At 49.7% G+C, this 27,544-nt stretch overlaps 2 protein-coding genes across 2 annotated transcripts in view; both read right to left on the bottom strand.

Moving 5' to 3' along the window:
* Positions 1–956, bottom strand: part of SYP (synaptophysin) — a 28,554-nt gene extending 27,598 nt beyond the window's left edge. Inside the window, exon 1 of the mRNA XM_083592311.1 lies at positions 888–956. Coding sequence (XP_083448437.1) covers positions 888–905 — 18 coding nt within the window. The 5' untranslated portion in view covers positions 906–956. The remainder of the gene's footprint in view (positions 1–887) is intronic.
* A 4,497-nt stretch (positions 957–5,453) lies between these two features.
* The window catches only part of CACNA1F (calcium voltage-gated channel subunit alpha1 F), a 62,600-nt gene continuing 40,509 nt past the window's right edge, over positions 5,454–27,544 (bottom strand). The window contains exons 29-48 of the mRNA XM_083592088.1: positions 27,114–27,272; positions 25,397–25,507; positions 23,766–23,849; positions 23,235–23,255; positions 21,034–21,162; positions 20,735–20,800; positions 20,127–20,218; positions 19,384–19,543; positions 18,026–18,153; positions 16,814–16,910; positions 16,499–16,601; positions 14,861–14,962; positions 12,920–13,050; positions 12,689–12,808; positions 10,877–11,100; positions 10,621–10,761; positions 9,818–9,981; positions 7,966–8,078; positions 7,486–7,791; positions 5,454–6,181 (exon numbers count right to left, since the gene is read on the bottom strand). Coding sequence (XP_083448214.1) covers positions 5,870–6,181; positions 7,486–7,791; positions 7,966–8,078; positions 9,818–9,981; positions 10,621–10,761; positions 10,877–11,100; positions 12,689–12,808; positions 12,920–13,050; positions 14,861–14,962; positions 16,499–16,601; positions 16,814–16,910; positions 18,026–18,153; positions 19,384–19,543; positions 20,127–20,218; positions 20,735–20,800; positions 21,034–21,162; positions 23,235–23,255; positions 23,766–23,849; positions 25,397–25,507; positions 27,114–27,272 — 2,763 coding nt within the window. The 3' untranslated portion in view covers positions 5,454–5,869. The remainder of the gene's footprint in view (positions 6,182–7,485; positions 7,792–7,965; positions 8,079–9,817; positions 9,982–10,620; positions 10,762–10,876; positions 11,101–12,688; positions 12,809–12,919; positions 13,051–14,860; positions 14,963–16,498; positions 16,602–16,813; positions 16,911–18,025; positions 18,154–19,383; positions 19,544–20,126; positions 20,219–20,734; positions 20,801–21,033; positions 21,163–23,234; positions 23,256–23,765; positions 23,850–25,396; positions 25,508–27,113; positions 27,273–27,544) is intronic.

The raw sequence follows: 27,544 nt of genomic DNA, 5'->3' as shown, positions 1-27,544 counted from the left end.
TTATTGCCCGACAGCCGCCTCCCACCTCGTCCTGCCACAGATCCTGGAAAAATAAGAGAAGAGAGCCCCCCCCCGTTCCCCTCGCTGCCCCCCCGCTGCGCCTTGAGGTTCTTCTGCAGCCATATTGATGCTTCTCGAACACCATCTGCCGCTGCAGCAGCCGGAGAGGGGGCCCTTCTGCCCGACGCCTCCCCGCCGTGAAAGGCCGCCCCCACCCCCAACCTGCACTCCCCCCTTCTGTTGCAAAACAACTCCACGTGCCCCCCAGCCCTTGCCCACCCCAACCTGCCTCCCGCCCCCCCCCGCAGGGTACACTTGCTGCGGCCCGCATAGCCCTCCCCCCCCCCGCTTTCTGCCGGCGGCGGGTCTTGCGTGCGGGGGCAGCGATCGCCCTCCCCGCCCCTGTTTACTGCAACGGAGAGCATCCCGCCCTCCCCTCCCCCCCGCCTCCTTCGGCTCCCCCAGCGCCGTCCCCCCGGGCGCAGCTCCACTGCATCGCCCAGCCATTTTCCTGACCCCCCCCCCCCGCCCGCTTTCCGATCTGCTGCAATGACCGACGGCAGCATCTTGTCGCCTCGCCGCGCCGACGTTACTGCAGCCCCCTCTCCGAAGCCATTGCGGAGGAAGAAGCGGGGGGGGGGCCTCCCGCTATTTCGAGGGCATTTTCATCCCAGCAGCCCGGCGCCTCCGCCCCCCCCCCGCCCTCACTGCAGCAATTGCTCCGCAGCCCCCCCCCGCCCCGAGCTCCGCGCATCTGCTGCAAATCGCGGCGGGGGGAGACTGGCTTAACCCCCCGCCCCCCGTCAAGGGGCTCCTGCCAGCAGCCCAGCCGGGGGGGTCCGGGGGGCGTCGGGGAGCTGCTCGCGGGGTCTGACTTGGAGGCTCACCTGGTTGACGACTTCCATCTTTGCGGGGAAGGCGAGCGCGACGCGGCAGAGGGAGGCTGGCTGGGCGGGGGGGGGCAGCTGGGAGGGCGGGGCGAGGGCGGGGGGGCTGGAGAGCCGGAGGCTGACGTCACAGGGCGGGCGGGCGAAGCTGAGCGGGAGCCATGTCCTTCGTGGGCAAAGGGAGAAGAGGGCCGTGGGAAATGGAGGCTGGCGGGGGGGGGCTGTCTGTCTGTCTGTCTTGGCCCGTGTCCCTGAGGAGCAGGACCCTCGTGGTGCTTGATGCATACCCCTCAATATGTAGAAGGCAGCGGCGAGCAAGAGGCCGGTCTGTGCCCCGAGACCCTTACAGTCCCAGGGGCGGCAATGGAGGGAGCTGCGACGGAAGGTCAACGGGGAAAGGTGCTCTGTTCGGTTCAGTTTCTCTGCAAAATGGACTGGCGGCTTATTAAAATTATAAAAAGACAACTATGCTGCATCACACATTGTATTTGTTTTCTAGGTCTTTTTGCTAGCTTGGAGGAATTTTGCAGGGTGTATGGAAATGCTGTGCATTCATTCTGTCTATTGCAGCAACAGTGCTGTGTAGGAAATTGCAGGGCGACAGCGACTGTTAGGCATCGGTTGCCTGTTTTCCAGCTATATGTGACCTGCCCAGGATGGCACTGGGGTTACACAGGCCCCTGGATGCCATTTTGCTTCACTGATGTGAGCGGCACAATGGTCCGTGATTTGCTAGACTAAAATATGGCAAGCCTAGAAGCTGCTTCACTTGTAATTTCCAGTCCTGGTCCCAAGAAGGTGGGAGCTGATACTCACTCTGAGGCTGCAATCCTAACTCCACTTACCTGGGAGTAACCCCCATTGTACAAAAGAGGAGAGACTTGCAGTTTGGCTGACCTTTTTGTTTGGTCAAGGGACATACCTATTCCCTTGCAGGGAATCTGGCAGGAGCCACATGCTGCCTCTAGGCGATGAGGAAGCCAGCAATGGGTGGAACAGGATCATCACATTTGAGACCCTTTCTGCCACCCGCATCTCCCCCCCCCAATGGCCAGAGGGCTGACATGATTGCTTGTGTCTGCATGGGCATAGCCACGATTTCTGTTGGGGGGGGCTCAGCTTTCCCCAACACCCTCCAGAGGTTGTTGGACTACAACTCCCATAAACCCCTGAGAACATGCTGTCTGGGGCTGATGGGAGTTGTAGACCAAAGCACCTGGAAGACACCAGGTTGAGGAGGCTGCTCTAGCTGCCTAGAGGGAGCTGCAGTTCTGCTTACGGTTCAGCCAGGTTTGGGTGGTTGCTGAAGCAACTTTCAAATCTTTCTTGTCTGACTTCCCCGGCAGATTCCATTTGGAGCTATCCAGGGTGCTACCCGCTTTGCTTGTTAGCTTAGGTGAACCTTGCCCTCTACTTTGCCTGACTTTGCTAACCTGAACTTGCTCTCTGCTTTGCTTGACTGACATTGGAACTGGTTCTGGCCTCTTGTTTCACCCGATCCTGCTCTTTGGAATCTGACCTCAGCTCTTTTGACCTTGCCCTGCTAGAACATGACCTCTACTTGACCAGACATTGTTATGAGATCCTGAACAGGCACCAGCCGTGTGACCTTGTTTCTCTGGAGTATGTGCCTAGCACACCCACCCACCACTTAGGATACAAACCTGACCCCTGCCTGGGACGGAACATTAGATTTTGAGAGCTGAAGCAACCAATGGAGTGGAGAATTGGCTCTCTAAATTCTGGGATCTTTTGATCCATGAAGAAGCTCTTATTGCCAAGGAAATGTTGCATCAGGACCAGCTGGAGAACGTTATCTCAACATGGCTGCATTATCTCTTTTTGTGAAGGTAGCCCAGAGGAGAACTGTGGGGTTGGAAGAGTGCTCAGAAGTCATGTAATCCAGACACCTTGCTAACGCAGTAAATCCACCGCTAGAGCATACTTGATCTGCAGCCCTCCAAACCAAGAGTCTGTTGCATTGTTGAACAGCTTGTACTGTCAGGCAAAGTTCCCTTTCTTGCCATTTGAAGTTGTTGGTGTGGGTCTTACATGCTGGAACAAAAGAGAACAATTTGCTCCACCATCTATGTGGCAGCCCATAAGCCAGAGTGCTACTCTTCAGTCTGCATTTATGAATATACTTGGCTGTAACTTTATGAGGAGTGATAACAACAGCAGAAAAAGAGACAAACTTATAAAGAGAAACAGGATTTTATGTCTTCATTATTTGTTCACTTTGAGGTCCAGTGCTGAGGGCCTTTTGGCGGTTCCCTTGCTGTGAGAAGTGAGGTTACAGGGAACCAGGTAGAGGGCCTTCTCAGTAGTGGCACCTGCCCTGTGGAACGCCTTCCCATCAGATGTCAAGGAAATAAATGGCTATCTGACTTTTAGAAGACATCTGAAGGGACCTCTGTTTAGGAAAGTTTTTAATGACTGATGTTTTAATATATTTTTAATATTTTGTTGGAAGCCGCCCAGAGTGGCTGGGGAAACCCAACCAGATGGGCGGGGTATAAATAATAAATTATTATTTATTATTATTTCATATTTGTTTGCTTCCATTAGTTAACTTCATTGGGGGGAAGTCTATTTATTCTACACTAGCCTTTGCCAGAGGGACACGGGTGGCACTGTGGTCTAAACCACTGATCCTAGGGCTTGCTGATCGGAAGGTCGGTGGTTTGAATCCCCGTGACAGGGTGAGCTCCCGTTGCTTGATCCCAGCTCCTGCCAACCTAGTAGAATAATAGAATCATAGAATCATAGAGTTGGAAGAGACCACAAGGGCCATCGAGTCCAACCCCCTGCCAAGCAGGAAACACCATCAGTAGTTTGAAAGCACATCAAAGTGCAAGTAGATAAATAGGTACCGCTCCGGAGGGAAGGGTAAACGGTGTTTGATTTTGCCAGAAGCGGCTTAGTCATGCTGGCCACATGACCCAGAAAAACTGTCTGCGGACAAACACCGGCTCCCTTGGCCAGTAAAGTGAGATGAGCACCGCAATCCCAGAGTCGTTCGCAACTGGACTGAACTGTCAGGGGTCCTTTACCTTCAGCCTTTGCCAACCTGGCACCCTCCAGATATTTTGGACTACAACTATCAGCTGCACAACTTGAGCAGGGGGATGTGGTTGCTCCAATCTGTTAGCATGGAGATGTGCTGGGGAGCAGGGAGAAATCGTGCATATTATGCAGAGCTCCTTTGGAGGAAGGGTAGGATAAAAAGAATAAATAATAGGAAAACTGATGAATAAAGTGGCACAGCAAACCACTTCTGCCAGTCACTGTACAATACCTTCCATATTTCTGGTGACGTCAGTTTTCGGGGTTTTGTTCAACCATACCTAAAGGGAAGGCCAAAGCATCCTCTTTCTGCGTATCAGAAAGAACTTCAAAGGGAAACAGAACCTTTCCTTTCAGAGGCGCCTGTACTATTACACAGATGCCCAATTTAGTCCATTGTGGAGCAATTAGTGCAGAGACAAAGGTGTCTTTGATGCCTCAGACATTTCTAGGAAGAGTTACGCAAGTTTAATAAAACCCAGCGGGGTCCTATAGAGGCAGCAGCCAAGGCTGGCTGTATACGAATATATGCGTTCAAAGTAATTCTTTGACTCTGGGAGTTTTGATGTCAGCAATCTCAGGTTTCCAGGCAGTCTTACATTGAGAAAAGTGGTCCTGCTTTGCATCTTCTGCCTTCTGGGTGGGATCTTATGAGTAAATGTGGACTTACAAAAGTTGCAGTGTAACTTACAAACCCGCCTTTGTTATTATAGCTAGTCTAATTAATAAATTGGCATGAAACCCAAACTGGCTGCACTGCATATGGAGCTGATGGGAGGATTGTTCCCTAGCAAAGCAGTTTAGCAAAAAAAACCAAACCAAACCAAAACAAAACAAAACCCCACTGCTAAGGGGAATTGTGTAATTTCCTAGTGGGGATTGGTGGTGGTGGTCAGTCCACTGAACATCTGTCTGTATTGGTAGGTGACTCATGGAAGGCATTCTGTCCAACCTTTAGCCATATAACTGAAAACCACTAATGTGTCCTGTTCGATTATCCATTCAGGTGGGTGGTGGACCCTCCCTGCTCTCCATGTACGTGAGTACAAAACAAGGGCCCCGTAAAGTATACTGGATTAAATTTTGATCGCATTTATGAAACACCTTATTCTACAAAGAGTTGGTGGAGGTTAAAGAAAAGGAAAAGTGGGAAACTCAGGGAGAAGAACACCTTATTTTTTCAATTGCCCCCCCTTCTGTCCAGTATTAGAAGCTGCAACTATGATTTATTATGTACATAGCTGGTAGGAACATGACTGGCAACCCCCATCAGTGCCTGGACTTCTGTGGAAAGACACAATGGGATGAAATGTCAGCAGCCCCTGGTCACAAGGCCAGCCCCCATATTGGATGTGATACTATGGCTGAATAATATGGGTATGAATAGGGGAGCAATCCTAAACATGTTGTGATGCCTCTCTTATCTTCTTCTTTTTGGGTTGATGTGCATCACATAGTCTTATAAGAATAAAATAATATATATATAAAGAGGCAGCAGCATCTTTCAAAGCATCTTTTTATTGCTTCTGATAGAAAAAGACATTGTCTAATCACCTTGGAACCCCGCCCCCCAACCTCTTCAAAATCCACAATCCTTGCTCAGAGGAAGAAATCCAGAGGTCCCTTTCTCTTTCTGGACCACTGGGAAGGAGACAGAAGCCTGGAGAAGGGGCAGCAAGGAGCAGACTGCCTAAACCAGGAAAGTAGTAGGACAACGTTTCTAGCGGCTGCTTTTGTATCAGCCAATGGGAGGGCAGCATTTTGTCTCCCATCCTTTGGCCTCTCTTTTCCGCAGTCACTCCCACCATAGCACAGCTTTGGGCAAGTCTATGCCTTTAGACTACAAAGGTTGCAGAGTGCTAGGTATCTCGCTGCAGCAGTTCTACTCCTGTGCCCCGCCAGGGGGCACTTCCTGGTCAATAAGAAGTGACGCAGGCCATCTCGTCACCCAAGTCCTCTTCCTCACGGGAGCGGAAGGGCTCCTCATCGCTGTAAACGGGACCTAGGCTCCCAGCCCCACTGTGCTCCCCATCACTGCTGTACAAGGCGTGACCACCACCACCTCGGCCGCTGCTTTCGCTACCAGGGACCTTGCGACTCAGCAGGTCTGTGGCAGCACTCTCCATCTCATCAATGGTCATGTGGCAGGCATCAGCAATCTCCCGCTTGGTGAAGGCCACAAACTTTGGGTCCCGTGCATAAAGGCCTAGACCCTCAGAGATGAGCACCTGGAAGAAGAAAGATGAAAGGGTTCTGCTAGTCAAAGTTATGCAGTACACAACCAACCAAGTCAGTAGCTCAGTTTGGACATCACACCAAATCATGGTTAAGTAAGCTTACCTATGTTGTCTAAATTGGTAAACTAGTTTCAGTCAGCTGGCAAACTGGAAATAGAAATCATGGTTTGCAGTGACCTTGAAAACCATGGTTTGTGCTCACTGTGGCTTAGGATGATTCCTGAACTGACAAACCATAGTTATGGTTATCACTCTGCCTCAAGAAGCTGCTGCACAACGGAGGTGGGAGCACACTTATGAAACCAAATAAGCAACCATGGCCAGCCTGTTGTATAATTGGAAGTTCAAACCATGGTTTGGATTGTAAACTATGGATAACACAATTCATGGATTGGCATGCTGTCTTAATAGAGCCAGTGGATTCCATAGGTGAGAGACCCAAAGGGCCAGTGGATTTCATAGGTGAAACTGTTGCTCATTTCCCATCCTCCAACATTTAATACCACAAGCCAAACACTAGAATGGATATAAAATCCAGTAATTTGAGAATCACATATTTCTGCTAAAAGCAAATGCCTGATTTTAGCCTGCACAGTGTTGGGGATGCGCTAAAAAAACTTGTAAAGCTGTGCCCAGGACAGCCTTAGAAGGCAGCCAGGAGTGAGGCTCTGGCTCTTCCTCATTCTGCCATTGCTAGCAGAACCAGAACGAACTCTGCATAATAAGGATGACACCAGCTGATGTGCACTTTTGGTTTTAGGCTGCAAAATCTGGCTTTATTTGGCATGTAATTTGAAATAATTTTCAGTGCAGCACACATACAACCCTCCTAGCGATAAAATCTCTTCTGCCCTAAGCAGCATACCAGAGGACTAAACCAGAGGAGCTTTCCATACTGGGGCTGGTGATATCCTTAAGTAAGAAAGGTTCACAAGCTGGAGGGAAGGCACAACTTGCCACCCCCACCCCCCACATTGTATTTATGTGTGGTTGTAGGCACACTTGCATGAGGCTGAGTAACCAAGGGAAAACAAAAGGATTTAAATACATACCAGTGTTTCACAAACTTGGGTCCCCAACTCCCATCACCCTGAGCTAGTAGGATCAGTGGTCAGGAATGATGGGAGTTGTAGTCCAACAACAGCTGGGGGTCCAAGTTTGAGAAACACTGATTCACCCACACCCACCCCAATCAGGGTGACAAAAACTATTCTTGCAGGAGGGATGAGGGGGCAGTGGAAGGTGGGTCCCAAAGAGCTGCACCCCAGAGACAGAGAAGTCCGCCTTGCACTCACCGCCTCCACCAGGCTGTCCGCACTGCCAGGCTTGTCGCTGTAGCTGTGCTTGAGTGGGCCGGGCACACGCAGCTGGCCATAAGAGCGGTAGGGCAGCTCAGGCTCATTCATGTACCAGCGTGCTCGCGACATGGGCGGAAGGCTGTTGCTGTTCTTCTCCCAGCTGTGCCCTGGCAACCCATCCTCCTCCACCAGGATTAGTGGGGCATAGAGCAACCGGCCCCGCTTAGGTGGTGTGGCCCACGACTGTGAGGATGCTGTTGAGGAGTGGCTGCCACTGTGCCACGAGTCATAGCTGCCATAGCCCTGGTACAGAGGAGAGAGCTGGTGAGATGGCCAGTGGATGGGATGGCCTCAGCAGTAGAACAGAAGTATGGTACATACTAAGTCAGTCTCTCTCTCTCTCTCTCTCTCTCTCTCTCTCTCTCTCTCTCACACACACACACACACACACACACACACACCCTGTGCAAGAATTACCTGTGCACGTGCTCGGCAGGGTGGCGCATTCTGGTGGTAGGTGCCTGGGATGGGGATGTCATCACAGCTGCCTTGACGCTGCAGGCACTGGATGCTGAAGGCTGGTTTGCGGCCTACCAAAAGCAGGGAGGTGGGGAAAGGAAGGCCAGAGAAGGTATAAGAGGCCACAAGTGTGGGGTGGCTGCCCTCTGCCACACCAGCGCATTTGGCTGAACCCACTGACCACCAAACTGTTTGTTCATTTGATATATTACACACCAGTGTTTTCAGAGGGGCTCACAATGTTTTTAAAAAGGTTTTTAAAAAACAAACACACACCAAGAAACATAAACTCTCACGCCACAATAACATACAGAAGAAAGGACAGCAAAGCAAACAAAAGACAAAAAAACAAAAACATACAGCAGAGACAATAACTCTATAGTGGTTTAAAAGGCCTGTATATCTGGGGGGAAATGTCTTGTTGTTGGAGGGAGGTAGTGTGAGTTGTGGGGGGGGGGGCGGAGGTGAGTAGGCCGTATTGCTGAGTCTCTTCCAATTCCTGGATCCAGCAAGGAATAGCAAGGCCAGTTCTTTGTAATGGCCACCTAAGTATGGGTCATTAGTATAAGTGAGGAAGCTGCTCTGTCCCTGCTCCCTCACCTGTCTGGTAGTGGTAGTGAGAAGGGAAAAGAGTTGTGAGATCTGGCTAGAAGAAGCCAGAAGGCCAGAGAGGGACGGATAGATAGATAGATAGATAGATAGATAGATAGATAGATAGACAGACAGACACACACACACACACACACACACACACACACACATATGTGTCTGCTGCCCCTCATTCCAAATAAATTGAACCCTGGGTAAGTGTTGAGAACCCCTGGAATCTCACATTGCTTGGCGATTGGAGTGTCATGCAATACCGTCTCTCTCTACATATATACAGTGATACCTTGGAAGTCAAACGGAACCCATTCCAGAAGTCCGTTTGACCTCCAAAGCATTCGGAACCAAGGCACGGCTTCCAAGGCAGGAAGCTCCTGCAGCCAATCGGAAGCTGCGGAAGCCCCATCAGACATTCGGCTTCCAAAGAACGTTCACAAACTGCAGTTGGCAGCGTTCGGGAGCCAAAATGGACGAGTACCAAGGCGAACCCTGAGGAACCATTAATGAGCACTGGTCAGTCAACCAGCTACAAATTCACCTAACAGTTACCTTGTGCAGAGCTTCCTTGCAATAATATAATGGGGAACTTTTTCAAAAGCCTTACTGATCCATATTCTCTATGTCCACAGCATTCCCCTGATCCATCAAGCATGTAACTCTATCAGTGTTTAAATGCTCCTCTCATGAAGAAAACTCCCTGTGCATAAAATAGCTGCATTCTGACAGAAGACTTCTCCCTGCTAGCTTTCTATCTGCAAGAAGCTACCCACCCACTCCCAGGAGAACTTTGAACCAAAGTCTGAACTAAAGTCTGAAGAAGTACTGTCTATGAAAAGCTTTTCTGCTTGACTCTGCAGCATATACGGTGGTACCTCGGGTTAAGTACTTAATTCATTCCAGAGGTCTCTTCTTAACCTGAAACTGTTCTTAACCTGAAGCACCACTTTAGCTAATGGGGCCTCCGGCTGCTGCCATGCCGTTGGAGCACGATTTCTGTTCTCATCCTGAAGCAAAGTTCTTACCCTGAGGTACTATTTCTGGGTTAGTGGAGTCTGTAACCTGAAGCGTATGTAACCCAAGGTACCACTGTATTTAAAAAGGGGGTGTATTTATGACCCAGGGGAGCCATGCAATCCAGCCCTCCTCCATTTATACACTCCCAGAGTCACTTGCCCAGGTAACCCAAGTTCCCTGTCATCCTGACCTGTGGGTGTGGGAGGCAGGAGGCGCCTGCGCTTGGGTTGCCTGCCGTCCAGCATGCCATTAACCATCCCATTGTTGATGCGCCGGGAAGGGAGGGGCAAAGAGCCGCCATAGCTGTTGTCCCAACGACGACGATGGGGCTGTGGAGTGTGAAGACAGGGCTGCCTGCATAGGGAAGAAAGCACACAAATCAGTGAATGACAAAACAGCCTAATGGCCCTGGAACCCTCTTTCTTTGCAGCCTCAGTGCTGAGTGAGCATGCCGGCCCCAAGGAAGCAAAGGCCTGGAAGGGAATTGAAAAGGCCATCAAATCCAACCCCCTGCCAGTTCGGGAAATCCACTATGACAGGTGGTCAACAAAACCTCAAACAAAGAGTCCACCACTACCATCCGAGGCAGTCTGTTCCACTCTCAGTTTGCACCATGAGGAATTTCTTCCTGGTGTTGGGATTTGCCACAATCACTTACTGTCCACATACTGTGGCCCTTCAACAATGAGGGCCATATATCATAAAGACACCAATGTCTATGCTGTCCCTCAGTGGCGACATTGGGTCCGGATGCCCCTTTCACATAGTTATGTTCCGCGGATGGAGGAAATTATGTGATTCTTTACTATTTGACTTCTGCATGAAGGAGCAGGATTGCAGCAGAAGGTGCCACATTATTCCTCCACTGAGATGTTAACTGGAACAATGTGGAACTGGACTACAGGGAAGCAGTCATTTTGTTATGGCAACTTGCAAATAAGGCCAGAGCCATGTCCAAAGCTGCTCTGTTCTGTCTCAGGACCTGACTCTTACCTGTCACGGGAGGCCAGGCTCTCAGAGTCCTCTTCCCGGCTATAGTATCCCTGCTCCACTGAGGTGTCCTCCCTGTAGTCTTCGGTGTGTGTGGCTTCTTCATGCACTGTAGGCGGGATGCCGCTGCTATCAGAGCTCCGCCTGAAGAGGTACAGAGGGCTGTAAGGAACTCTGGAATCCTGGCTCCTGCCTCCCCACTCAGCCACACCACACCCTTCCTTCCCTCGCAAGCCCAGGACCTCATCCCGGCCAGCACCTGCTCATCCTGCGCCGGGTGGGGATGTTGGGCAGTTCAGCAGGTTCATCATTGCCCCCAACGTTCTCCTCATAGTGGGTTGGTCCATTAGTCATGTGGGAGAGGCTGACGCTTGAGGGGTGCCGGGAGCCCACAAGGCCATTCATCAGAGTCTTGTTCTCCCCGTCTGGTGAAGCAGCTGTGACGTGGTGGTCAGGTGCACTGCTATACAACGCCTCAGAGCTCTGTGGGAAGAGAGAAGCCTGGGCATGTCATAAAAACCAACAGTGCTTCTGAACAGTCCATTGCTGCCCTCAGATCACTTCACACATTACAGGAGCACTGAAGGTCTGCAGCACAAAATCTGGCTGCTTGTTTAAAATATGAATGTGTGAACTTTGATCTCCTTCATCTCTCCAGCTCCTGACCACTTATGCATATTCTTTCTTCCTCAAATTTGCATTCTGCCAGTCCTTCCCTCCTGAGGCTCCTCTGCCCTCCGATGTTCTCTCCTTCACTACTCTGCCTGGACCATCCTTACTTGCAGCTCTAATATGAAGTTGAACTGGCTTTTCTTTATGACTTGCAGTGCAAATCTCCAGCCCTGATATAGGGATCCCAGAAAGATCCCATGCTGAGAACAAGGCTAATGTTCTCTGGCTACTCCAGCCAGAGGCAGCTTCCCTTTTATAATGGGAATTTGGGCTATGAGCAACCCTAGCGTCTTCCTACCTCTGTGCCTTTCCAGACATCTTTTTTTATTGAGCATTCATCATGATTTGTTCTCATGATGCTATTGCTGCAATTATATGCAACCATGCTTTCAATACCATTGCGCCTGCGGAAGTGCTGGGGTTGTCACAGGTTTCTGTCAGCACAAAAATGCCTGAGCTTCTGGAGTCGGTATTGACAAGCCATGAGCACTTTACAACTTTGCAGAAAGAATTCTTATTTCCTTCCTCCAAATCTCTCACAACCTTTGTAATTTCTTCTCTTCTGGAATTTGGAACAACATATTGTACACACATCTGTTCTCTCAGCGATTCAGTTGCAGCCTTTTCCAATTCGGGAACAGAACAAGGGGCGTGGAAAAGCAGCGGAGAACTGGTTAGTAGAAACATTTCCAATTTGGCATTCCACACTAAGCTCTCTGGGAAGGTGGTTGAAAGAGCAGAAACCAGGATTTACCTTTCAAAAGAATTTGCTCTCCATCACTTTTTACGTAAAACGATTCTGTAAATTATTTTCAAATCTGCTAATTAGATATACTATGACACTCTATCATAATAACTGAATAGAATACAGTTCTGGAAGTTTATATACAGTAAATATTAATTTGGCATCCTTTAGTTTGAATGGAGGGTGGTAGCAAACAAAATTAAAACCAGAGGAAACAAGAGACTATGCAGCGCCTTGAGTTAGAGCAGCCATCCCCAGCCATTAGGGCCTAATAAACAAGAGTGATGGGAGGCGCATTCCATCAATGTCTGGAAGGCCATGGATTTCTCACATTGTCTAGGCTTTGTCTAACTTCACCTATCTCTTCTATAGATTTCCTGGCACCTGGCAAGGAGGCCCCTGGTGATTATTATTCCACTGCCTTCCTCACTGAGCTGCTCCATGTGCTCCACCTCTAGAAAATTATTTCCCAACCTGAGATTTGATAAGAAGAATTCTACTTTAGCATTCTTCCTAACATGTGTTTTCCAGGTGCAGGGAATGTTTTGATATGGAGCAGCATTCAGTCATATGATTCTTCCATATGTTGAGTCCAAAGTGGTGCACTCCAGATGGAGGTTAACTCACTCAGAGAAAACTAGACCAAAGGCTCACCTTATAGGTCACGGTTTCCTCCTCACACACAGTTTCCTCAGCTTCCTCCTCTTCTTCCAGGTCACAGGACATGGCCCGGCGGATCTCAGGCCCCAGATCTTGCAAACTTTTCAACCCAGCCTGAATGGGAGAGAAGCACCAAAGCAGCAGGATCAGCCAGCCTGGCATCCATGTTGCATTCTCTGTTCATTAGAGCAGCTAAGAGGCCCACAGCAGAACAAGGATACTCACCTGCAAGGCAGTAGAGTTGCTTGGGGACCCATCTGGACCAAGCATTCCTTTCTCCTTCCGCTTACGGAATTTACGGAAGTAATCCTGGATCAGGAATGTGGCATAGAACTTTCCAACAGTGACCTCCTCCTCTGCCAAGGGAAGACGTTAAGTGCACTCTTGTTAGGAATCTGTGGCTTGTTTTTGGGAATCTGTATTTCCAAAAAGCTCCATGGAATAGGTGGGCTGGTTTTTAAAGGTCACAGTGTCCTATGGCATCTTAAAGAGTACAACCTTAATTTATGGTGGCAGTCTTGAAGGTGCCACAGGAGCCCCTGCTTTATTTCCTCTGAAACAGATTAACATGGCTCTTCTGCAGATCTGAAGGTCTATTTTCCCCAAAGATGATCTCCATCTTGCGCCAAATACCGTATTTTTCGCTCTATAGGATGCACTTTTCCCCCTTCAAAAATGAAGGGGAAATGTGTGTGCGTCCTATGGAGCAAAGACGCCATAGCCCCGCAACCCTCTCCCGGCTGGAGAGGTGACGCGCGGCTATGGCAGGAGCCTCCATAGCCGCGCGTCACCTCTCCAGCCGGGAGAGCGCGCGCGGGGCTAAAGCAGCCCCCCGCGACCCTCTCATGGCTGGAGAGGTGACGCGCGGCTATGGCAGGAGCCTCCATAGCCGCGCGTCACCTCTCCAGCCGGGAGAGCGCGCGTGGGGCTAAAGAAGCCCCCCGTGACCCTCTCCCGGCTGGAGAGGTGACGCGCGGCTATGGCAGGAGCCTCTATAGCCGTGCGTCACCTCTCCAGCCGGGAGAGCGCGTGCGGGGCTAAAGAAGCCATAGCCCCGCGACCCTCTCCCAGCTGGAGAAGTGACGCGTGACTATGGCAGCAGCCTCTCCGCTGCGCCTTTCCGCTGCTCCCTGACCTGCTCTTTGGGGCTGGTGGTGGGCCCACCAGCCCCAAAGAGCAGGTCGAAAGGAACCTGAAGCCTGGAGAGCGAGAGGGGTCGGTGCGCACCGGCCCCTCTCGCTCTCCAGGCTTCCAAGGTAGCCGCCTGAACGCACCTTAAACGGTACCTTGTTTTAGAGCGGGAAAACAAGAGGGGGAAAATTCTCCCACTCTCTGCGCAGCACCTCCTGCCGCTTCGCTGGGCAGAGAGCGGAATAATTTTTTCCCCTTGTTCTCCCCCCTCTAAAACAAGGTGCGTCCTATTGTCCGGTGCGTCCTATGGTGCGAAAAATACGGTACAATATGACTTTATTTTCCCCCCAGAATGGCTGGGGAAACCCAGCCAGATGGGCTGGGTATAAATATATTATTATTATTATTATTATTATTATTATTATTATTATTATTATTATTGCAAAATTCTTCATATATGCAAGATCCTTCATAAACAGGGGTGGCAATGGGCAAGGCTGGCACCTGCTCCAAGCTCCATGGTTGCTGAAGTGCCCATCAAGCCAACTCAGCCTCTGACTTCCCCATTTCTCTTGATACTCTGGGGGCATGTGGGTAGGACACATTAAAGCATGGTGTGGTTTTGCCCGGTGCCTGCTGTAGATCACTTACTTGGTGCTCTGCAAACACTCAGTACTCCCCAGGATGCTTGCCAAGCTACAGTGCTCTCCCAGTCCCCTAGGTCCACTGAACTCCTTGCGTCATTGCTGCAGGAATCCCAAGTATCACTACAGAACCATGTCTTCCAAGCTTCCTTTCTTTATCCTTTGTTGAACTTGCCAAGGTGACACTCAGAAGGTAAAGCAGTTGCCACCTCCGGTTGCTACACAACAATGTCCTAAGCAACCTAGAGATTACCTCAGTGCTTGGACCAGCCCTGATAAATGGGACTCAGAGTAGGTTCTGGATGGAAAGCCAAGAGTGCTTGGTTCAGTTTTTATCTCTGGGCAGTGGGGATGGGACAGAGTCCGGTTGCTAGGACAAAGGGGCACTGACCTTCTGGCGGAGGGATAACTTCATCCAGGATTTTGGGCTTGGTCCGCTTCCAGATCTTTTTGATTACAGCACGAAGCTCCTTATTTGCCACATCCAGGTCTCCTACAAGAGTGGGGGGAGAATGAGGACCACACCACACATTTAAAGCACATGGCTCCCCCACAAAAACCTGGGAAGTATAGTTTACGCCCAACAGAGCTACAATTCCCCAAATCCTTTAAATGTGCTTTAAGTTTGTGGGGTGGATCTGAACAAAACCCCTCTTCTAGATTCCTGCACTAGGGGGTTACAGTAATGCCTTGGCACCAATCCGTGCCCTTGCAGGGCACTCTGGGGTTTGCCTGTGACTCCTGAGGGCCCTGCAGCTCAAGCCCAAGTCCTTGCAATGGCTGTTCCACTGAACTAGTCCCGCTTGCATGATTCTCTCCATCCTCCATCTATACATATGGATGGGGGGGGGGAGGTGACAAATGTCCCCCACAGATCACCCCTATTGCCTGCTTCTGTGGTTAGGCAGCTGTTCTGTGGAATATGAGTAGTGGGTTCTAGTCAGTTATGTTTCTTGCTGCATTTTTGTGCCTTTTAAAATGCTTTTTATATTGTGTTTTGTATTTTGTTGTCTATATGAATTATGTAAAGGGATGCAGGTGGCGTTGTGGTCAAAACCACTGAGCCTCTTGGGCTTGCCGATCAGAAGGTCGGCGGTTCGAATCCCTGTGACGGGGTGAGCTCCCATTGTTCAGTCCCTCCTCCTGCCCACCTAGCAGTTCAAAAGCACATCAAAGTGCAAGTAGATAAATAGGTACCACTCTGGCGGGAAGGTAAACGGCGTTTCCGTGCGCTGCTCTGGTTTGCCAGAAGCGGCTTAGTCATGCAGGCCACACGACCCGGAAGCTGTCTGCGGACAAACACCAGCTCCCTCGGTCTATAGAGCGAGATGAGCACGCAACCCCAGAGTCGTCCACGACTGGACCTAACGGTCTGGGGTACCTTTACCTTTGCCTTTATGAATTATGTAAGAAATTTGATTGGATGAGCAATCCCAATATAAAGATAATGAATAACAAGCAAGCGAACAAACAAATGCCCAGGGTGACCACTGGGGGTGCCTTGTGAACAACGAGGTGTGCACAGGGTAGGTGGGGGTCCAAGCCAATGCGGAGTGGGGTGAAGGTGGGGCAGTGGAAACTGGAGGTGGCTGAAGCAAGGCCTTCTGGCCTGACCCAAAGGACAGTTGCAGGAGGTGGGGAAGGAGAAGTGAAGCTTGGGACCAGATCGTATTTTTAATGCTGGGTCTTAGCCCTGGAATTTGGAATGTTTGGCTGAATAGCCTGCATTATTTGCGGCCACCATTGACCCTTTCAAGGTATTTCTTTCCGCAATCCTGCAAAAGCCTAGCAGGACAGGAGAGAAGTTTCTAACTTTCCACTTTCTCTTCTGTGGATTTCCAGGGAAGGAGTATTTCGGCTAGGTGTGTGGCATAAGATGGGAGTTGCAGTTGCTACTAGCAACTGTGCAAGTGGATTTGCATAAATCCAGTTACGTGCTTGGAGAAAAAACATCATTCCCGGAGAGTATAAAATGTTCTTTCCCATCAGCTAGTAACAATTCTGCCATGAGAACCGTCTTGTACCTCACCTTCTGTTTTGATCTTGAGGGATGTCCGCACCAAGGCAAAGAGAGTGGCATTGAAGGTCACAGTTCCATCTGAGTTCAGGGGCATGTTCATAGCCACCAGCCTCTGCAGAGACAAATGAATTAAAAGCAAGAATCCTTGTCACCTGTCCTCCCCAGCTACCTCTCTGCTGTAGCCCCACCCACCTCATTCCCTTCATAAAGTCCTCCAAGGGGACCCATGAGGACTGATAGGCTCTGGAGCTAGAACCTGGCCACGATGTTCTCCTAGGAAGCGAGAACCCAGGAGTCACACTCAGGTGGGCCCCTTGAGATTACCTTGCAAGCTACTCGGTGGGGGCAGAGTTTCCCAAAGCCCAGCGGGGGCTGTATCCGGCGTAGTAGAGTCACTACATCAAGGTGCTTGATGCGGCCCCTGGGGGAAGAGAACTTATTTATTAGTTGCAGGTTTGATCCCTGTAAGGGACAGCTGCATATTCCTGCATTGCAGGGGGTTGAACTACGTGGTCCTCAGGGTCCCTTCCAACTCTAGAATTCTGTGATTCTATTATTTATTGCATTTATATTCTACTCTTTTCTCCATGGAGCTCAAGGTGGTGTACATGGTTCTTCTCTTCCTCATTTAATCCCCACAGCAATTGTGACTGACTCCAAGGGGAGCTTCAGGGCCAAATGGGGATTTGAACCCTAGTCTCCCAAGTCCTAGTCCAACACTCTAACCACTGCACCACATTGGCATCTCAAGTGGGTAGTAAGGAGCTATGGGATAGGTGGGGTGCTGCTTCCCTCAATGGGACTATGAGTGGTGGCAGACTAGCCATGGCCTAGAAAAGACCCCTGTTCCTTATGTGAACTATGTGAAGCAAAACCATTGCTCTCCTCCAGCTCTGCTCCTCTGGGTCAGGAAGGGACAGGTCCAAGCACACTGTTTAGCAGGGGCATCTTACCCATAGAGGCGAGTGGCACGGGACGCCAGGGCACCAAGTTCTGGAGGGCGCCAGGGAAGAGGCAGAGGCTGGACACGGCACTTCCTGGCATCAGCTCGCCGCCCTCGCCCGCCTCTGCCATGCCACGTCGAAGCCCGGAGCCTCCGTCTGCCGTAGCCACCGCGGCATGAAGCGGCGAGCTGAGCCAGGAGGTGCCGTGTCCAGCCTCCACCTCTTCCCCACCGGAGGAGCCGCCCTCCAGCCGCTGCCTGCCTCCTCCAGCCCTGCCAGCAGCGCCGGAGCACCGGAGGGAGTATTGCACCACGGCGCCAGATATGCTTAAGACGGCCCTGATGTTTAGTGCCCCTTGTGGCACAGAATTACACCAGCAAAATGTTAAAATAACACCCCTCTTATTGCCTGAGATTTCAAGATATTGTATCACGGGACCTCTGCAAATGGAGCTATAAACCAGGAGAAGGACAAAACTTCTCTCTGCTGCCCCTAGTGGAAAGTTCTAGAATTTCTGGATGATCGGAACATTCAATTGCATTTCCATGTAAGTAGTTACTGTAATTGCAGAAAAAAGACATGTGTCTCTTACTTGGCAGCTGGATCGTACTCTGACCAGATCCTCTTGAATTCATCAAGATGGTGGGGACCCAGAATGGACCAGTCCCGGGTCAGATAGTCAAAATTATCCATGATGACAGCAACAAAGAGGTTGATGATCTAGAAGAGTGAAATGGAGTGAAGGTCAGTGAATGCACCCAAAGAGCCCATGAGAGGCAAGGAGAGCAAGACCTCAGAGGCAAACAGCCTGTTCCTCTGAATATCAAGATCACTAGGACTTACTCCCAAGTAAGTGTCTTTTGAGTTGTAGCCACCATTGGAAGGGTGTATATTACAAGGCTTTCCATGAACCAGAGCTCATAAACTCTTACAGAAACTGCTTTCCGGGCTTTGACTCAATGTTGGAATGTGCACAATTAGCACCATGTTGAGGACAGATAAATGAAAGTCCTTCTTCAGACAGTCGGACTCACTTCCCCTGGATGGAATGGCTTTAAAAGAGGATTAGACAAATTCACAGATGAGAGGGCTATCAATGGCTACTAGCCAACGTGGCCATGCTCTGCCTCCATAGCTGGAGGTGGCAATGCTTCTGAAACCACGGGAGGTGAGAGGGCTGCTCTTATGCTCACGTTCTGCTCCCTGGTTTCCCACAGGCATCTGCTGATGCTGAGCTAGAGGGGCCATTGGCCTGATCCAGCAGGTTCTTCTGTTCTTATGAGGAGAGCGCATGAGAGCACGGGCAAAGCCCATTTCCGTCAATCCACATGTTTAGGATTGGCGAGGAAAACCTTCATGTCAGAAGATGGTTATGATGAGTCATAGCGTTAGCAATTAAGCATGGCATGGGAATGCCCAGTGCCAGCTAGAGGCAGTGGTGAAAAAAATGGGTTAAATCTGGCATAGACCATCTGCCTAAGATTTAGTGCTGGTACAGGGATACCACCAAAAGGTGTAAGGCACACACCGAGGCACTTTGCTGTTCCCCCTGCACTGTCGTTCTCTTGCACATTGGCTAAGCAGAGCTGTAGCAGAAACATTTTGAGATCTCTGGGCAAGGACAGATAAGAAAGCAACCAAGGGATGAGGAGGAGAATTTTGAGAGGACAAATGGCAGGGAGGTAAAGGGTTAAGCTTTAAGGGAGAGCAGGAGCTCTCCCTTAAAGGAAACCAAAAACATTCTGCCCATTCCCGATGCAATGCCCACTTTGGCTTTCAGGGACCAGGCTGGGAAATGGCCCACCGCAGACCCCCCGCCTGGTGCAAACAAGGGCTTTCACATGTTGGCTACAACTGGGAGTCTGGCTTTGCAAAGCAGGATTGGCATCTGTTTTTTTGGAACTGGCTGAGGCGGAAGAGAGCAGAGGGAAGTCTGCTGCAGAGTCTCACCAAGAAGGCGCAGAGCATGAAGAAGCTGATGAAGTAGACAATGGCAAAGTTGCTGCCACAAGTGAACTCCTCGCCAGGCTCATAGTCGGACTCGGGGTCACAGCGTTTGCCAGGCAAACTGGCCAGCATGATCTCCTGCCAGGCTTCCCCTGTTGCACACCTGGAGGGAGAGAGGTGGAAAGAACATGGTGAAAGCCACCAACTGGGGCTAAGGACCAAGGCACCCTGTGGGAAAGGGGCAGAAGCTTTGCTGCGGGGGCACTTAAAAAGGTAAAGGTACCCCTGCCCATACGGGCCAGTCTTGACAGACTCTAGGGTTGTGCGCTCATCTCACTCTAGAGGCCGGGAGCCAGCGCTGTCCGCAGACACTTCCGGGTCACGTGGCCAGCGTGACAAGCTGCATCTGGCGAGCCAGCGCAGCACACGGAACGCCGTTTACCTTCCCACTGGTAAGCGGTCCCTATTTATCTACTTGCACCCGGGGGTGCTTTCGAACTGCTAGGTTGGCAGGCGCTGGTACCGAGCGATGGGAGCGCACCCCGCCGCGGGGATTCGAACCGCCAACCTTTCGATCGGCAAGTCCTAGGCGCTGAGGCTTTTACCCACTTAGGAAGATGTTATTATTCCTCAGGGGCTCCTGTTTTTTTCAGTCAGCTCACTGGTTCCACACACTGAGGGACCACCAGAAGGTCTTAAAATGGGCTTAAGTTGTTAAATGCAGAAATGCTTTTGCAAAGAGGCACCTGAAGAGCAGCAGCACTGCCTGCGGGAAGGTCTGGAAGTTGTTGTTGCGGTTGATTGGCGTACCGTCCTGCATGGCCACTTTGCCAAAGGTCTGAAAGGCAAGGAAAGCACTCTCAGAGCCATGCCAAGATGTCACGAACAGATTCCAGCTGCAGAATCTCTGTGAAGCAAACTGGAATACAAACCATTAAGCCCTCCTCTCCTATAAAAGAGTGGAGAATGAAACTGCACCAGCACCACACAGCTAGAACTATGACAGGAAGCAGGATGGTGCTTACAGCACTGGACCGGGACCAAGGCCTTCCTGTATGTGGTGATAAGCGAAAGCCCACTTACTGTTTCTCACAGACATCACTCATTCATCCTGCACGCTACAGAATCCTATGCAGTACTCCAGTTGGAATAGCAGGCATGCGCATGTGTTTGTGCATGTATGAGTAAGTGTGCTGGGTGTCCCTTTTCTTAAAGCATGTACCCACACACATGATGCACCCAGAGCCCCTTGCACAATAAAGGCAAAGCCCACTCATAGCACACAAATTGTGGCATGAATTAATTTGCTTCTCGGCAAGCTTGGAGAGCAGTAGGGGAGGTTCTGTCTGCTCACCTGCATACCGATGACTGCATAGATGAAGAAGATCATGGCAATAAGAAGGGCAACGTATGGCAAAGCCTGGAGGTTGAACAAACACAGAGTGAACTGGGAGTACTGGACCCACCCACCCAGCTACCGGGCTCAGACATGCCTGGTTTAGCCCAGCACACAGCACAGCCTATAAAGGGTGCTTCTGTTTGTGCTCAGCATTTCTCTAGCATGCTCTTCTCCTCCCTATGTGTTGGATGGAGCGCGGCATGCTTTGATCCACTGTGGGAGGGAAAGGCCACATCCCAGGAAATCCCGCTGACCTGGAAGGATTTGATGAAGGTCCAGAGCAGGGTGCGGATGCCTTCGCCTTTGCTGAGCAACTTGACCAGGCGCATGACACGGAAGAGGCGGAAGAAGGTGATGGAGATGCGAGAGCTGTCCTCCGAGCTCTGTGGAGGCAGAGAGAGAAGTCAGGTTGGCAGCACCCGCATGACGACAACAAAGACCTCCATGCAAGTCAGGCATGAGGGATCATGGCCCTCCAGATATTGACAGACTCCACTCCCAGCAACCCTGGTCCTCATGGCTGCAGCTCAGGGATGATAGAAGCTGGAGGGCTGCAATAGGTTCCCCGCCACTCCTGTATGATGTATAGACATGCTACACGCAACTTGGTGCACAGCAGATGCAAAAGGCAGGGAGCCTTTCTCAGGCCCAGGGCCACATTCTGTTCTAGGCAACCTTCCAGGGGCTGCATGCTGGCACCTGTATCAAGAGCAAAATTGGGAAGGCAACAAATGTAAATTTTGCTTTTGTACAGTAGAATAGTTTCTGCACACACTCAGGCATGCCTTTCTACCCTCCATCCAGACCAGCAAGAGGCATGATCAGAGCTCAAGGACACATTCCAGACAGGCAAAAATGATTGTGGTGCAAAGCAAGGCCAGTGTGGGGTGTTGCTTGTGGGCAGAGGGCATGGCCAGGATGGGTCTGGAGGGGCATGCTTAGCACTTGAGCCTGAAGTTCTTCACTCCTGAACTGAACCCACCCACGTATAGAAGATCCTTCTGGCTCTGGTCAGGTCATTTCCCCAGCAATCCACAGGTCAGCAGCAGCCTGTGGGAGTTCATAAGCAGAGCCTGGATAGACTCCCTGCTGTCTGTCCAAAGCACCTGGTGCCAGGAGGAACACTGCCTCTGCACATAGCTGTCATAGGCAATACATATGTATCTTGGCCACCCATATTCCCACAACCACAGGGCCATCCTATACACAAGACAAAGGAAACAAAAAGCCCTTTTAGCATCTACCCTGAAGGCAGAGCAATCTGATGGGAAGGCCTGCTACAACTTCTCCCAGGTTCAGAGCTGCCTGCTTTGCCCCTGGCCCAGGATCAAGGGGAAGAGGGTTGTGTTGTTGCCAGGCAACTGTGCTACTCTCCTTTGTTGGGCATCTTTCTGCTGCTGTGGGTGACATAAGGAAGTGCCTGCTTGTGAAAGTGGCAGCAGTGGGGTTGGATTCAGCAAGAAAGAAGGTGAAGCAAAAGCCCCAAATCCAGGCAGCCCACCACTCAGGACTACCTTGATAAAGTTCCATCACATGAACCCTGTCAATGCTTGCACACATCAGGCCAATGCCGCCTTTGCACACACAAAAACCTCATGCCAGATGCATGTTCACCCATCCAAGGGTAGGCACGGTGTGTCAGGAGGACCCAGGGCCACAGTAGATGAATGGTGTCAGGTGAGGGAGGGTTCAGCCTGAGCACCACCAACCAGCACTAGCCAAAGCGTAAGATTACAAAAGACCAAGCACGCCTGCAAATAAAGCCCCCTGATGCCAAAAGGCAGAATGAACCAATTGATACTAGTCCCTGACTCCCTATAAAAGCAGAGTTGGAGCAGACTGGCTGGCTTTGCTTCTCCTTGTGCTGATTAATACGCAATTTTGCTTTGTAATTATGCAGTTTTGCCTTCCCCCACCTTGACGGGCATTAGGTCTGGCAACACATCAGCTGTCAACACCTGGTGAATCATATGTGCAATTACTCAAACATAGCACACTCACAGCTATAGACACACACACACCACACACAGCATCTGCACACAGTTGCCTGAATTTGGAGGCCCTTAAATTATCACTTGCGACCCCCATGACATCCAGTTACTCTCAATATCTGACCCAGCCACCACAAGACTGCTTGTTACCCCCAAGCTTACACCATCTGCAAACACTTAATTTATTACATGATATACTGCATTTCCTCCAAGGAGCCGTATGTGGTGTCTCTCTCCATTTTATCCTCACAACAAACCTGTGAGGTAGATTAGGCTGAGAGTTTGCCACCCAGCTTCATGGCTGAGTAGGAATTTGAACCTGGCCCTCACCAGTCCTAGTCTGACAATCACTACACCATACCGGCTCTCTTATGAACCTGTTTGTTGCATACACAGCACTGACGCAGCTAGCCCTTCTACCACCCCTTTCCAAACTTTCTTGAGATTAAATACATGTGCAATACCTCTCCAACATGACCTCCATTCTAACGCAGGATAATGAAGGGAATGATGATGGCAAAGACGAAACGAGGGTTCATAACATCCAATGGGAGGCAGCGGCATGGCAGAGAACAGGTGAGAAAGTGAGAGAGAAATAGCAGAATGGATACATAGATGGATAGACAAAAGGCAAAGAGACGGGCAATTATAAAGGTGGATGAATAAATGAACTCCAAAAGATGCTTTGCTTTTAAACCATCTAATCAGTTTGGTTTATTGCATCATGCATACGCAAAATTAGAAACTTAAGCTGGGATCTAGCAGAAAATTTTATATCTTTGTTTAAAAGCAGATTTCCAGACCTCAGGGTACTATGTTTGAGTTATGCTGTCAAAAAGATACAAGTATTCAGGGTATTCATTCCATACATGTGCGGTGCTGCAACACATCCAAACTCTTTCAGCAGCTTTGCTGCAGGTGTGCTAACATTTCCCAGCAGAAGAAAAAAGCTGAGGTTGTTTCACAGGACACATTTCATGTTGGGGATGACTCACGTTGACTTCAGTGACTGCGATGTCAACTACACTCCCAACCACGATCAGAGCATCAAAGGTGTTCCATGCATCACAGAAGTAGTGCTGTGGGGAGAGAGAGAGAAAAGGCCACTCTGGAACAAATCCTAAATAGATTTTTGTGGAAAAGCAGACAGAGCTAGACCCACATGCACTTCTTTTTCGTATAGTTTCTAGAATTATACAGAATCATAAAATCTTTGAATTGAAGAGTTGCAAGGGACCCTGAGGAGAAACTTCTGTCCTTCTCTCAGTTCTGCTGATAGAAGGTAATTCCATGGTTACTGTCAATCAGATGGTCTGACTATTAATCACTCTGGAAGATAAGAGTGGTTGAATGGGAGGAACCTCAAATCCTTTGATCTCTGCTGTCTGCACCCGAGGGGCTTGGCTGCAGGTTAGAATGAGCAGGCAATTGGGGGAGCTGACATCTGCGTAAGAACCCCTTGTGGGTTCCTTCTTAAATACTTTTGGGACAAGATAAACTGTCTTAGAGATATTTATCTGTCTGCTGGTGAAAAAATATAATCTGAAGTCCTGTAAAAACTGCTTTCTGTTTCTAAGTATAACAAAGGGGGAAATGGCTGTTCAAGTGTCAAGGGCAGAGTGAAAAGCCTGATTTATGGTTGGCTTCCTCCCACTGTAGACTCGCTGAATTCCAAGTGTGAACACCTCTGGGAAATGCCGCAAGACCTACCTGCTTGGGCTGGCCTTTGGAGCTCGGGAGTAAGTTGGAAACAGGTGGAGGGTGAGGAGGGAGTGAAATGAACATGAAACTTGATCCTGGTTTGCTTTCTTATGCACTCTGGGCCTTTGGTGTGAGTTGGGCTATGTATTTAATGACATTCATCATACATTTTTTTCAGACTCCTTGGAAGTGTTACCTTGAAATGCAGAAGGCTCCTTTTGCAATATTTTTACATGCTTCAGGATCTCATGCAAAGAGGCTCTCTGCAGATACAATAAATCCCTGCTGTAAATTTCTACCAAGAAAGGCCATTTTCACAGAGAAGGCTTCAATTACTCTGGAACCTCTCTTGCCAGTGCCTGGATCCAAAGATTGGTAAGGTCAGGCATTTGCTGAGGCCTGAAAACTGATAAATGGTCTCTGGCTTCCCTTCTCACTTTCCACAGGCACCAAAGAGCATAGGAGGCAATGGGAGGAAATTCTTGGATTGCATGTCCTGTGTCTTCCAGGATAAGGGGCAACCTTGAGAGTTCCTTGCCTGATACTCCACAAAATCCTGGAGTCAGAATTGCATGTCACACTAGTTGCTGGAGCAAATGATCATTATCAGTGCAGGGGATTGAAACTAAAAGGCTCAGACCCTGTGGGATTATTATCACTCAGCTGGAAACTTGTGAATACTGGCACAATGCCAAGATTCCTGCCAAGCTCCAGAATTAACTTGAAAACATATGGTTGTTTATGGTGAGACTCTAAGCCAGGTGTGGAGGACCTGTGACTCTCCAGGTATTGTTGGGCTCCAGCCAGCATGGCCAATTATAAAGGTTTGATGGGTGCTGTAGCTCTGCAAAATCTGGGGGGCCGCAGGCTGCCCCCCTCTGCTCTAAGCAAAGTATCTCTTGAGTAGAACCCCCAGCTCCCAAACCTTGGGCTTGAAGGCAATGATCTTCAGCACCATCTCGACAGTGAAGAGGCCTGTGAAGACCATGTTGAGCAGGTCCATGACATAGTTGAAGGGCTGGGACTGTTCATAGTGCTGGAAAAGGAGAAAATGCACAAAGCATGTAGGAGCACCTTGGGGATCTTGTGGTCCTCAAGCTGGGAGCTATTGTGATTTGGTGCTTTGCAACCTTGTTCTCAAAATCCACCCAGCATTCCCAGGTTCTTTTGGGCTCCTATCTACCACACCACACATTTGTTGGTTGGCAGCCAGAGGCCCTTCCTCTGGTCCTGATTTACTGATCATCATGGCACACTGTCTGTGCACACACCTTTCAGCAAGTTTGTACCATGGACTCTGTCTTGCCTCCATCACCTATCTTTCTACCTTGTTGCGAGGTGTGACCTGGGCTTCTCCTGCCTTCTCCCCATCATCTCCAGCATCCCACGTTCCACTCAAGGGTTGTTCCCTTTGGAGTGAACATTGCCTCAGCTTCAGAATGCCTGTCTCCTTTAGTATGCTTGCCTTTGGGGGTCAAAATCCCAAAGTATAAGTATGCCATGCACTTCACTGGTCCTAGGTATTTTGAGAAAGCAGGATGTGTGGGGGGAATCCTGATCTACCCTCAAGTCCCACTGGCTCATATTCACTCTTCTGCAGGGCTTTTTTTTAAGCTGGAACTTGAAAGAACTCAGTTCCAGCACCTCTCAGGTGGGCACCATTGCCATTCTAAGAAAATGAGGGAGGTGTTCATGGTGAGTTCCAGCATCTCTTTTTCTAAAAAAATAGCACTGCTCTTCTGGATGGTCTCCTTTAATACCAAAAATAGCTGTCCACATGAACATCTCCCCCAGAGTCAGCGTTTCTCTGCCCTTGAAGCCCTGGCACCTCACAGCCATTGAACACGGCCATTGTGCATCACATTCTCTTTGTTCTCATGACAAAGTCCTGATTCCTGCCATCACTACAAGCCTTGGTACTCCAACACCTCAGTCCTTTTCTCTCTCTATTTAAAATAAAGACATTGGTGTGTTGTTGTTGTTTTTTAAAAATGATACAAGTATCAAAATATGCATGTACAATAGGGCTCTCTATACAATAGGCAAAATATTACTCTGTGTTGTTTAAGCATAAATTCCCTTCCCCACAACACAGACTTCTCCCACACCAAAGTGGGCCCTATTCTACCAAGTGAGCTTCTTGGTCTTTCCAACTTCTCTTTACATTCTGAACTGTGTGCCTGTCATCTCACACCTTTCTCACTAAGAATCAAACTAGTCATGGCAGGGGCTGCCTTGTTTGTTGACTCATGTGTCTGCTCCACTGATGTTTGAAAATGGGGATTGTGAGGTGGATGGGTCTAATTCTTTCTTTAAAAAACAACAAAAGGAGCTTGAAGGTAATGGAACCTGTGTGCCTCTTCTCTCCCGATCTTATCTCACTGTGCTTCAAGCCCACTCAGTTTCCTATACTGGGAGCCAGGCTGAGGCAATGGAGCATAGGAAACTAAGGAAGGGAAGAGAGTTCAGTTTCATTCGTCCACATGCTCTTTTTGTTGTGTAGATTTTTTGGCTTTAGACATGAACAGGACAAGCAAGAGAAGGACAAATGTCCTGTCTCTTTGGCCTCATCTGCCTTCCATCACCAATCTCCCCCTCACCTACCCACACTGCCCTTCTCATTGTTACCTGCTCACTCTCACCTGCACAGCCAGTGCAATGGTGTTAAGCATGATGAGCACAAACATGATGTATTCAAAACCGGTGGAGTTGACCATGTACCAGAATTTATACTGATATTTGTTCTTGGGGATGTAGCGCCGTAACGGCTGGGCCTTCAGGGCATATTCCACGCACTGCCGCTGTGGAAAGTAGAAGAGTTTTAGCTAGAAAACAATGAACAACCCTGCACTAACTGCCCCATAAACATCATCACCACTTCAGGGTATATTTGAAAGCTCTCCAGATCCCAGGCATGTTAGGGAGGTCTTATTCAAAGATATGGTTCTGGAGCCCCAAGTTGGCACTTGATATAGATTTAAGGCCACAAGGAGACTAGCAGCCTTGCTGCATGAGCAATAGATACTAGTACCATAGGCCTCTGCAGGCAATCAGTTTAGACCTCTGGCAAGAG

Source organism: Podarcis filfolensis, assembly GCF_964270895.1.
Source record: "Podarcis filfolensis genome assembly, chromosome: 17".
In the NCBI taxonomy this organism is placed as follows: Eukaryota; Metazoa; Chordata; class Lepidosauria; order Squamata; family Lacertidae; genus Podarcis; species Podarcis filfolensis.
This window is presented reverse-complemented; position numbering and strand designations above follow the sequence as displayed.